Source organism: Sus scrofa, chromosome 8 (genome assembly GCF_054392235.1).
Source record: "Sus scrofa isolate SSC_HxYL_T2T_F1_AM1 chromosome 8, Sscrofa_HxYL_maternal_Yorkshire_Landrace_v2.0, whole genome shotgun sequence".
NCBI lineage: Eukaryota > Metazoa > Chordata > Mammalia > Artiodactyla > Suidae > Sus > Sus scrofa.
In genome coordinates this window covers 118988808-119001658 of record NC_139390.1, presented here as the reverse complement: position 1 = coordinate 119001658, position 12851 = coordinate 118988808, and the positions used below count along the sequence as shown (strand labels likewise).

General features: G+C 41.3%; 2 protein-coding genes across 4 annotated transcripts in view; both read right to left on the bottom strand.

Moving 5' to 3' along the window:
- Window positions 1-12851, bottom strand: part of CASP6 (caspase 6) — a 1021045-nt gene that overhangs the window by 13446 nt on the left and 994748 nt on the right. The window contains exon 1 of one of the 2 annotated variants that reach the window (XM_005656547.4): window positions 229-306. The exons of the other annotated variant lie outside the window; for it this stretch is intronic. Within the exon in view, the coding sequence (XP_005656604.1) occupies window positions 229-259 (31 nt within the window). The 5' untranslated portion in view covers window positions 260-306. Of the gene's footprint in view, window positions 1-228; window positions 307-12851 lie in introns of those variants that run through there. 2 annotated transcript variants of the gene reach the window in all.
- Window positions 8573-12851, bottom strand: part of PLA2G12A (phospholipase A2 group XIIA) — a 29133-nt gene continuing 24854 nt past the window's right edge. The window contains exons 2-4 of one of the 2 annotated variants that reach the window (XM_003129255.7): window positions 12099-12175; window positions 10659-10824; window positions 8573-9112 (exon numbers count right to left, since the gene is read on the bottom strand). In XM_003129255.7, coding sequence (XP_003129303.2) covers window positions 8994-9112; window positions 10659-10824; window positions 12099-12175 — 362 coding nt within the window. In that variant the 3' untranslated portion in view covers window positions 8573-8993. The remainder of the gene's footprint in view (window positions 9113-10658; window positions 10825-12098; window positions 12176-12851) is intronic. The other variant, XM_084973223.1, reaches the window with a different exon arrangement.

The window sequence follows — 12851 nt, the reverse complement described above, 5'->3', positions numbered from 1 at the left end:
GAGGACAAAGGCAGCCGGGGCACACACACCCCAGCACCCGGCGCCGCCACCAGTGACCGCAAGGAGGCGGCGGCGAGGTGCCCTAGTTGTTTTTCTGAGCCTCAAAGCTGAGCTTCCCCCAAGGGACCTGAGAGCTTCCCTCTAAGACCCTCCACTTCTTCCCGCCACCCAGCAAAACAGGAGGAGCCCGCGCCCCTGATCCCGCCCGAGCGCCCGCTGGGCACCTACCTGCCCCGCGGAGGTCCAGCGCCGAGCTCATCGCAGCGGAACGCGCAGCACCGACGCCGCGACCGGCTTCTGCTTCCTGCAGCCGGAGTCGCAGCCCCCGCCCCTTCCTCCTCGGCCCCCTCCGCCGCCCGCTCCGAGCGTGGGGGTGGGAGTCGGTGGTGGCCGTGCCCCCTGCTGAGTTAAGGTCCGTTTCGTTCACCTGGAGTTCGCGGGGGCCAGAGCGTCCAAGCAGGGCAGGGGACGCGGTCTTCTTAGCCTGGCGCCTGGAGAGCAGAACCCAGCCTAAGGGACGCCGCAATTCTTATCCCGAGGCCAAGGGGCGGTCCCGGGGTGGGAGGACCCCGGGTGGGAGGCCTCAGGCAGTTTCAGAGCACCTGCAGGCAGCAAGGCTCGCTCAAGCTCCGCCCCAAGTGTTAGCTCTTCTCCACGCCCTCAGGTACAGGGTGTTGTGTTTTCCTGTTTCCCGTGGAATCTTTTCCCCAGTGCGAGTTACGTTATAGGACTTGCAAGGATTTACAGTACTTTAAAATGCTCTTTGTTTGTAGAGCGGATTGGGAGAGAAAAATAAAAATCTAACTGGATAGCTTCCTGCATATACTTGTGGCTGAAAAATCTTGCTTAAGGGAGTTCCCGCTGTTAAGAATCCCAAATTGTCTCTGAAAGGGCTGGGCCTGCAGCTGCAGCTCGGATTGGATCCCTGGCAAGGGAACTTCCATTTGCCCTGGGTGCGCAAAAAAAAAAAAAAAAAAAGTCTTACTTGGTCATTGAATAGAGTATGAAATCAAAGGATTTTACTCACCCTTTGCCATTTGCTGTTCATTTCATTATATGCATAAAATATTTCAGAAATCACTATCTTAGTAACATGCTGCAGTGAAGACATGGAATATCAATTATCTCCCTCATACGGTTTTGACAATTGAGTTAAACTGCTGTAGTCAGAACAATGCCTGGCTTGTGAAGAGCTCAACGAATTTCTATTGCCACCATCTTAAGCTTATTGAAAACAGAATTGACTTCTTTCGGTTTCCCCATTACCCAGCAGTTGCTTAGAAGGTAGGAGGAGCTCAACAAATATTTAACCTGAATAAGATTCAGGTTTCTGCAACTGCACTCTGGACTCTATCCAGTTTGAATGACTTCTCTGACCACCAGAGCTTCCTGTCCTTCTGCCTAGTTTTCAGGGTATCTCCTCTATACAGAAATAGTCCTTATATAGAAGTGGAATTTCAATTGGCTGACCCTCCATTTATCTGAAAGGAGACGAAAGAAATTTATTTTTTCTCAAGTATCTCACAATACTGTATTGCTTTTATACATATACGGTTATGTATTTTAAAGTAAGATACTGTCTACCTTAAGACGTACAAATACAAAGCATTAGGATACTTATTTCACAATTATAAATGTTTAATTTTAGCCTTTTAAAGCAATAGCTAAGGAATTCCTGGTGGTGCAGTGGAAACGAATCCAACTAGTAACCATGAGGTTGCGGGTTTGATTCCTGGCCTAGCTCAGTGGGTTAAGGATCTGGCGTTGCCCTGAGCTGTGGTGCAGGTCAGCGGCTGTAGCTCCAATTCAACCTCTAGCCATATAACCTCCATATGCCACTAGTTCGGCCCTAAAAAGCAAAAAAAGTAAAAATAAAGCAATAGCTAATAGTCCCCAGGTAAAAAGGGTAAGTGACTGAGATTGGGAAACAGGCTGCCTAGATTCTAATTTTGGCTCCACCATTTTATTCCCTTTGAGACATAACACAAGTAAAACAATGTAACCTCTCCCAGCTTCAAATTCTCTGTAAAGGGGGGACAAAATTTATTCAGTATTTTTTGAGACAGTAACTGGCAAACTCCTAGGATTATACCCAGCCCTCAGTAAATTTTCAGTTCATTTATTTTTAGTCACTAAAGATTACCTAGAAACATTCTCAAACTGTGGTCTCTGAACCAGCAGTATCAATGTCATCTGGGGACATACTAGAGATGCAAACTCTTGAGACCTACAGAATCAGACCTACTGAATTAGAAGCCGGGGGTAGGGTCCACCATCGCATTTTAACAAGCCCTCCAGTGGTTCTGCTGCATGCTCACGTGTGGGACATAGACGAAATAGGCACAACATTGTAAGTCAACTGGACTCCAATAAAATTAAAAACAAAAAAAAAGAATGCTACCAATCTCTTCCTTCTCAAAGTGGAAAAAAAGAATCCAAAGCAAATCCATATTAAAATAATCCATATTAAAATAATAATCCATATTAAATAATCTTAATTATTTTAATACTTTAACACCAAACTTAACTGACTGGATAGCTTGATTCTTACCATTATGAATAGTCACTTTTATGGAATTTACTGAATCTGAAGGTCTTAGCCAACTATTACCTATCCAAGGAATGAAATATATGGAATAAAGATAAATTCAGCGATAATTCTAAAGCTTAAATTTTGAAAAAAAAAATTTTGACTTTTTTTTTCAGTGCTTACCCCCATTAAGCCTTGTTTTTTTTCCTATATAAATCATAGAAATACCAAATTCTTATAATTCTGATTCCTCCACTTAAGAAAACTTGAGAGCCAACAAGGAAATATTTATAAAGTTGTCAGCAAGGAGACTTCGAAGGCTGCTACAGAAACCTAATAAGACCAGGACAAAAAAGGATAACTTCACTGTGGCCTGTATGCAAAGATGACACTGCTGATTCAGTTTTACATTTTTTTAAAATTTTTTATTTTTTGCTTTTTAGGGCTGAACCCACAGCAGATGGAAGCTCCCAGGCTAGGGGTAAATGGAGAGCTGCAGAGGCCAGCCCACACCACAGCAACACCAGACCCGAGCCACACTGGAGACCTACACCACAGCTCACAGCAATGCCAGATCCTCAACCCACCGAGCGAGGCCAGGAATTGAACCCAAGTCCCCATGGACACTAGTCGAGTTCATTACTGCTTAGGCACAACCAGACTCCCTTTAGTTTTACTGGGAACTGTTAGTTTATTTTTTCATGTACTGGTTGTACCAATTCAGTGAGGAAAAATCACAGCTAAAGTGGCTATTTCAATTATTACAGCCAGATGTTACACAAGACTGGAATGAATATTCTGCAGGTAGTATCTGTGAATTTTCAAGAATGCAATGTAATATATATGGAAGGATCGTCTGTAATAGGTCTCATTTTACTCCCCAAATCAGTGGTCAGTCTGCTAAAGAGTCATTTTTATAGAAAAGTCCATTGTCTTCACTTTGTGAGATATCATTCTTGTTTTGTACCAGATAACATAAATACTGACAGAAATACCACTTTTTAATTTTAAGGGGAAGTAGTTATAACTAACAAAACAACTTTTAAATTAGTATTACTAGTCTAGTCGGGGCGGGGGGTGTCTCAGAAAGAAAGCTTGTTCTATTTGCCTTTTTTTTTTTTTTTTTTTTTTTTTTTTTGCTGCACCCATAGCACATGGAAGTTTCTGTGCCAGGGATCAAACCTACCCCACAGCAGCAACCCAAGCTACTGCAGTGACAACACCAGATCCTTAACCTGCTAAGCCACAAGAGAAATTTATTTGCTTATTTATTTATTTATTTATGGCGCAGTGGAAACAAATCCTACTAGGAACCATGAGGTTGTGGGTTCAATCCCTGGCCTTTCTCAGTGGGTTAAGGATCCGGCATTGCCTGGATCTGATCTGTGGTGTAGGTTGCAGACGCGGTTCAGATCTGGTGTTGCTGTGGCTGTGATGTAGGCCAGCAGCTACAGCTCTGATTGGACCCCTAGCCTGGGAATCTCCATATGCCTCTAGTGCAGCCTTTAAAAAGACAAAAATAAATAAATAAATAAAGGAGTTCCCACTGTGGCTCAGTAGATTGAGAACCTGACGAGTATCCATAGAATGCAGGTTTTATCTCTGGCTTCACTCAGTGGGTTAAGGATACGGTGTTGCCTCAAGCTCTATGGCACAGGTCACAGACATGGCCTGGATCTGGTGGTGTAGTGGCTGTGGCATAGGCTGGCAGACACAGCTCGGATCTGACATTGCTGTGGCTCTGGTGTGGGCCAGTGGCTACAGCTCCGATTAGACCCCTAGCCTGGGAACCTCCATATGTCATAGGAGCGGCCCTAGAAAAGGCAAAAAACGACCACAAAAAAAAAAAAAAAAAAATCTAAGTATGATGTCATACAGAATTCTAGTGAAAACAGTAATATATATACACATATGGAAATAATTATAGATTTGTACATGTACATGGGTTAACATACGGAAATATGTGTCTGTTTTAGGGTTAGGGTTTCCCAGCTAACCCTGCTCTGTTTGCTGGAAAAGTCTAGAGGCAGTCGCACCCCAGTAGAAACAAGCACAGCCAGTACCCAGGTCTTAGTTTCTAAATTCCATTAGAAAACATTCTTCATTAACAAAAACCTTTGAGAAGAGGCTGATTCTAGGGCTGGGGATATATAAGATGCACCTGAAGCAACTCTCCTACTTTTATAGCAGAAAGCAAGGAGATGCTCAAAAGTCAAAAGGATGGTACATGTCAAAGAGGCAGAAGAGCCAACCTGACATAACTCCCAACAGCCAAGCTGGAATGATGTGTAAATATTACCCACCATATAAAAGAAATATACACGAGCCCATATTGGTAAAATAATGAATGGGCGGGTGGCTGGGGCAACACGAATTTTAACTACTACATCTAGATATACTCCCCTTGCTGGGAAGCAGAATATAATCTTGCTCACCCCTCACCTCCCACAACTGGACTTGCTGACTGGCTTCCAAAGAAGAGAAGCATGGAACAGGAAAAATAGTAAGTTTATGGTGGAGAAAACTAATAGACACTCCCTTAACTAAGTGTCCAGAGTTAAGACACCAAGTTGATAGCATTCAACTATCCTTATGACCTTATGATTTGATGAGAACTCCTTTTTTTTTTTTGCCTTTTAGGGCCGCCCCTGTGGCATATGGAAGTTCCCAGGCTAGGGGTCTAATCAGAGCTATAGCTGCCAGCCTAGACCACAGCCACAGCAATGAGGGATCCTCTGGCACAGCAAGGCCAGATCCTTAACCCACTGAGCAAGGCCAGGGATGGAACCCACCTCCTCATGGTTACTAGTGAGATTCGTTTCTGCTGCACCATGATGGGAACTCCCTGATGAAAACTCTACTTCTGTGACTTTCTTCCTAGCCGTCCATATCCCTAGTCCAAACATGAGGAAAACATCAGATTAACTCAAGTTGAGGGACATTCTACAAAACACCTGATTAGTACTCCTAGAACTGTCAAGGTTATGAAAACAAGGAAAGATGGAGAAACTGTCACACACCAGGGGCTAATTAGACATGCTAACTAACTGCACTGTGGTATCCTAGAGTGGATCCTGGAAAAGAAAAAGGAAAATGACATTAATGGAAGACTAGTGGAATCCAAATAAAGTCTAGTATCAGAGCTCCCGCTGTGGCTCAGTAGGCTAAGAACCCGACGGTAGCAGCTGGGATTGGAGCTGTGGCTCAAATTCAATCCCTGGCTCAGGAACTTACATATGCTGTAGGTGCAGCCATAAAAACCAATTCATTAAAACCGAATAAAGTCCAGAGTTCCTTTCATGGCTCATGGGTAACGAACCTGACTAATATCCATGAGGAAGCAGGTTCGATACCTGGCCTCGCTCAACAAGTTAAGGATCCAGTGTAGCTGTGAGCTGTGGTTTAGGTGGCAGACGCGAGCTTGGATCCTGCATTGTTGTGGGTGTGGTGTAGGCCAAGAGCTGCAGCTCTGATTCAACCCCTCGCCTGTGAACTTCCATAAGCCGCGAGTGCGGTCCTAGAGAGACAATTAAAAAGAAAACGTCTGGTTTTGTTAATAGGAGTTACTGATAGTGGTTTCTTAACAAATGCTTCATGTATGTAAAATGTTAACATTAGGGGTAAGGAATATAGAAGAAGCCTCTATACTATCTTTGCAACTTTTCTCTAAGTCTAAAATTATTCCTAGATAAGATTTCATAAATCTGAACATAAACAGTTTTGACTTTTTTTTTCATAATCCTCTTAGAAAGTGTGGTATTTATGTTTTTTCCAACATACTTTTGATTTTTGTACATACTTTATAACCATGGATTATATATTTTACAAAGACATTCTTTGTTCTCAAGAAAGCCAATGCTGCCAAGAAAATCCATGAATTTATTATAAGTTTAAAGTTATACCTGATCAAGTATTTCAATTGGAGTCCAGGTTGCTCACTTAGCCATGAGGGTTGCTCACTTGCCTTGTCTAATAGAAGACATATCTAGGAGTTCCCATCGTGGCGCAGTAGCTAATGAATCCAACTAGGAACCATGAGGTTGCAGGTTCAATCCCTGGCCTTGCTCAGTGGGTTAAGGATCCAGCGTTGTGGTGTAGGTCACAGATGCGGTTCGGATCCCGCATTGCTGTGGCTCTGGCATAGGCCAGTGGCTACAGCTCCGATTAGACCCCTAGCCTGGGAACCTCCATATGCCTTGGGAGTGGAGGACACATCTACTACCAAAATACTTGCCACCATCACTTTGGGAAGCCATCAGGTTCTCACCAGTGACATATATTCAAAGTTAGCAATGTGATTCTTTTCTTCAGTACATATTTTCTGTTCTTTTCAGCTCTGCCTGTTAGGATTTAAGAAGAGCTACTTCTCTTGGTTTTGTCTTTCTGCATCCAACAATACATTAAAAGGATTGTACATCATGATCAAGTGGGATTTAGCCCAGGGATGCAAAGGTGCTTCAATATCCGCAAATCAATCAGTGTGATACACCACATTAACAAACTGAAGAATAAAAACCATATGATCCTCTCAATAGACACAGAAAAAGCCTCTGACAAAATCCAACACTCATTTCTGATAAAAACCCTTCAGAAAGTGAGCATAGGGGGAACCTACCTCAACATAATAAAGGCCACATATGACAAACCCACAGTGAACATCATTCTCAATGGTGAAAAGCTGAAAGAATTCCCACTGAGATCAGGAACAAGACAAGGATGTCCGCTCTTGCCACTACGCTTGGTATTGTCTTTCTCTGACTTTCCAAGCAGTTCGTCTTAGGAACTTTGGCCACAGGTTACCCAAGAGATATACATGGCTAAGGATCCTGGGCTAGGGAACATCAACAGCCAGTGGTAAGCAAAGAATGATGGAGGAATGTAGCTGAGCTTTCCTAGGGGCTGAAAAGTGTTCAACACTCAACAGACATTTTCAGAGCCAGTTGAAGTTCTGGATTAGCTCTTAAACATCTGTTAATAATTTTCAATGTAAATGAGAACTCTGTAAAAGATAGTTCTTTGTATCTCGCTTTTCTTCTTCTTTTTTTTTTTTTTTTGTCTTTTGCCATTTCTTGGGCCGCTCCTGCGGCATATGGAGGTTCCCAGGCTAGGGGTCTAATCAGAGCTGTAGCCACCAGCCTACGCCAGAGCCACAGCAACGGGGGAATCCGAGCCGCGTCTGCAACCTACACCACAGCTCACGGCAGCGCCGGATCCTTTAACCCACTGAGCAAGGCCAGGGACCGAACCCGCAACCTCATGGTTCCTAGTCGGATTCGTTAACCACTGTGCCACAACGGGAACTCCTGTATCTCGCTTTTCCATCCCTTTTGACTCCACAGTTAAAGACTTAAAAATCCCAACAATATCAAGAACAATTTTTTCCCCACACCCATGGCATATGGAGTTCCCAGGCCAAGGGTGAAATCTGAGCCATAGCAGCAACCCACACCACAGCTGCAATGCCAGGTCCTTAACTCATTGCACCCAGTGGTGATCGAGCCCATGCCTCAGCATCGACCTGAGCCACTGCAGAGACAGCACCGGATCCTTAACCTGCAGTGCTACAGCAGGAACTCCAAGAACAATCTTTATTAAGGCTATTAGTAAAAGGTTTAGTCTTTTAAAAATATCTGAGAATCTACTATGAAGAGCAAGTACTAGGGAATAAACACCAAAGCATAACAGCACATAATGCCCTGATGTGCATGCTAAACAACACTTCATTGGTCTCATTAAATCCTTTTTCTTCTCCAATTTTGGCAAAAGTCATAGCAAGTTATGACATTTGTCATGAGTGATTCATAAAAAGGGAATGACTATGCTTCCGAATTTTGTTCGCTTTCTAGGTACATTACATTAATACCTAGATATCCCAGCTTTGCTTCCTAACAGATCCCAGCAGATTGTTCCAATACATGAGAAACAGCCATGTCCTTGTTCTTGTAGCTAGTCCTCATTGATAGAGGTGTGACTTGTTCACATGCTCAATGGGAAGTGGAAAATCAGTATGTGTTAAAGGAGAGAAAAAAATAAAGTCAGTTATTTCCAGGCATAAATGTATATTTTAAATTTTACAGTAAACATACATACTTCTAAGGGAAGATTTCCCTTATTTCCAAATAAGATAATATTGAACATACCTTACAATGAATCTTACACTTGACCTTACTTTTTGGTTAATACGGTTGTGAAAACTGAGTTACGGACGTTTTCTTTTAAGAACTTCTCCACTTAACATGCACCTCTTTCTGAGATTGGTCAAGACAATGTGGCACCCTAAGGCAGCAAAGTCCAGGAAGATATCTCCATTTACTTCTTTAGTTTGAAGTTTTAATGTCAAAATAAGGTCTTAAAATAATCCTTTCACAAAAATAAGGCAGCATTATACCGTAAAAGCATTAGTTCTTTGTCAAAGGTTAGTTCTTCTGTCCTCAGCTGTTGTCACCACCTGTCAGCATCTTCTTTAAAGATCGGTTTTTTCTTGGTAGCGACATCTACATGCAGCTCGTTGGCTGTCCAGGTATGGTTTACAGCCTAGATGTATAACACTGTCAAACAAGAGCTCCACTGTGGTTTCACAGGCTGCAAATAAGAAAGGGCCATTACTGTCAGACAGCTGCAAAGCATCACTCTCTCTTCACATGCTACACATTACAGCACAGTGTCAGGCACAGCATTAGGGGCACTTAAACCTATTTTAGGTGAAAGTCTTCCCAAACTAGTAGCATATGTATAAAAAGACTTTCTATTTTAGCGTCTCTACCTGTATCTACTTTTTATTTACATGCAACTGTTCAACCCAACTTTTTGTACCAGACAAATGAGGCTCAATAGCATTGATCAGTTCATCACTGTTAATTTTCCTTTTATCTGAAAAGTATCACTAATAAGATGCCTGGTAACACTGCTGAATTTGGATTGTAAGGAATGACTTTTTTTTTTTTTTGCTTATTAGGGCCACATCCATGGCATATGGAGTTCCCAGCCTATGCCTCAGCCACAGCAATGCAGGATCTGAGCTGCATCTGTGACCTATACCACGGCTCACGGCAATGCTGGATCCTTAACCCACAGAGCAAGGCCAAGGATCAAACCCACATCCTCATGGATCTTAGCCAGATTCTTAACCCTCTGAGTTACAGCGGGAACTCCAGATATTTCTTCCTTGTTATTATCTCATAGTTATTATTAGGATTTCAGAATAATACCTAGGATGTGAGATTATTTGGGAAATCTTGGAGTAGACAGAGCACAAGTTTTAGAGTCAGAAGGATAAAACTTGGGACGAGTTACTTCTTTCTGAGCCTCAGTTTCCTTCCTTGAAAAATGGCTATACTGCCAGCTACTGCTTTGGGTTTTTATGAACATGAATAAAAACGTGTCAAGTATCTAGCACCGTGTGTTACAGAAAGTGCTTAAAAACGGTAGTGCTCTTTCCTGCCCCATCTGATTGTTCTTCCTCTTCTGATTTCAGTGTATGGTACATTCCTTGGCTTGACAGTAAAGAAATCTTGTTAACTACTAGTATTTGTACAGCAATGTACATTTCTATGAATATTTTATTTTACCCTCATGACAATTCTATGAGATGGGTACTACTGTTCTCATTACTGTAACACCTTTTCCCTTTGCAGATTTTGCTTTGTATCCCTTCACTGAAATCATCACCATATGACTATATGCTGAGTCCTGTGAGTCCTCTTAGCACATCAATGAACCTGGAGTGGTTTGAGGGAACTTCCTGACACAGATATTAACACTCAAATCTTCTAGAGAACTTCCTCCTCTAAATCCAGTGTACTGTTCTCTAAATATCACTGGACCCAGAGTTTCAAACTTTAGGCTCTGGTTAATTAGAGTTAGACTACAGGGCACAAGACCTTGGGTGAATCCTTCTCTGCCTCACACATCTTCCTCCCAAGGTTTCTTAACACTTCTTGCTTCCATAATTACACATCACTTTAGATGACAAAATCATCGACTCCTCATCTCAGAAAACTGAATGGGCTCTGTCACAATAGATAAGGTGGAAGATTTATATTAGTAAATCCTGTACTTTTACATAAAGCATCATAACACACAAAACGTTACAAACTGCACTCATTCCCATCCCACCAAATCAGCTTACCCTGGATATGCTGAGCTAGTCCTAGTGTTTTCTGCACGTCTCGGCAGATTTTGGAGAGGCAGTACTGGAACTCCTCATCACAGTCATTTTTGCTTTTGCCACAGGTCTCATAGCACCTGTCGTGCTGGTTGCAGCACTTTGTCAGGGAAGGGATGCCGATGTTAAGCTGAAAGAGGCATTTGGATGGGTTACTGTTGATGAAATTCAAACCTTCTCTGCTGAAGTACTGTATTCAAAGAGACTCAGAAATCAAAGACAGCACTGCTGTAGAAATAATTTCCAAAATTCATTTCTGCCTACAAATGTTTTCCAGGTTAAACGTCTCTCCATTACTCTCATCTGTACCCACCCACGTTACTCTGTCCTCTCTCCCTCAGCCATGCCTCCAAGCTCCCAATTTTGCAATGTTAGAATATTCACATTCATCTGCTGATAACAAATACAATTTCCAACTGTTCAAAACACAAAACGTAGTTTTAAAAACAGAAAGACAAAGCTAAGAGCTTTAGCAGTTTTCTGCAGTCACTAGGTAAGTATGATTTTTGTATATTTCAAAGTATTTCGTGCCTCATCCCTCAATAAAATGTACTTTATGTGAAATATCACTGATAACTTTTAAGCTTCTACAACTAAAGTTTTCTTTTTTGTGGCTTAATCTTTTTTTTTTCTTCTTCTTTTCTTTCTATGGCCACACCTGTGGCATATGGACATTTCCAAGCTAGGGGTCAAACGGGAGCAGCAGCTGCAGGCCTATACCACAGCCACAGCAACACCAGATCTGAGCAGCATCTGTGACTATGCCACAGCTTGTGTTAATGTTGGATCCTTAACCCACCAAGTGAGGCCAGGGATTAAACCTGCATCCTCACAGAAACAACATTGGGTTCTTAACCTGCTGAGCCATAATAAGAATTCCTTTGTGGTTTAATCTTTAAGTGTTTATCCATTCCCTAAAGATATTCCTTCAAACCTGTAATTATCTCTATTTAAAATAACTATGTATGCAAAACTCTTGTGTCCTAGGAATCACTTTCATAAAATATTTTTTCCCATAATACTGGCTCAGATTGAGCCTCCCCTAAAACAGTTACCCTACTTAGCCTAGTTTTAATATAGAAAATGTTATGCTTTCCTATACTTTTCCTCCTCAGTAGTATTACTTCTATACTCTAAACTTTTTAATCACGTTGTGATAAGAGGAAACATCATTTAAATGGCATTAACATTTGTAAGATTAAAAAAAACATGACTTTTACTCCATTTAGTATCATTATAACTTATTAAATTAATTTTAGCTATAAAAGAATATAGTAAATATGATCACTATTACAACAAACAAAATTATTTGTGAACCTGAGAACACACTGACCATCTTGTATTATTAGGAGTATTACATTGCCTACCGATCATAAAACTTATCAAATATAAAATAATATTTACATGAACACCAAAGAGTGGGGAGCCACATCCATTCGGTGGGGAGGGTTTATATCCATAACGTGGGAAAGGCTTAGATCCTATAAAATATAAATGGTATCACAATTAATTTTCAAGTAGAAAATAAATGTATGATGTGCTTGGAAATAACTACTATTCAGATACTGACATAAGTGAATATGTATTTACTTGGATGAGCATTAAGAATGCTCATCTGTCTACTGAATTATTTTTACTTCTGTAGCAGAATATGTACAAATGTGTATATATATTTGTATATATATATACACACAATTTGTATATATGTATACACACAAACAGCAGTTCATAAAATGTAATTCTATTTGTAAGCCAACACTACACAAACACATAAAGGCTTATTCTGGACTTCCGTCGATTTCAGAGTTTACATGCCAGGACAGGTCCATATGTATGAAAGATAAATCCACTCTATTTCCCTGTACATTCTAATGCTTATGTTTTCAGGCTAAGACCTATAGGACAAAAACTGTATCTTCCCAACATCAATGCTCCACTGCACACAGACCTCAATAACCATTAACTACAGCCTAAACCTAACGAAGGCAAGGTCATCTGATCATTTAATTACCTTAATGCCATTATAAGACATTATAGGACCATACATTCTAGCCCAGACTCCAACCAATCATTTTACAAATATACTCCTCTGCCGGCTAAGGAAAAAGGCAAGGAATAAAGATAGCTTGGTAAACTACTACTCCCGTTATATTCACC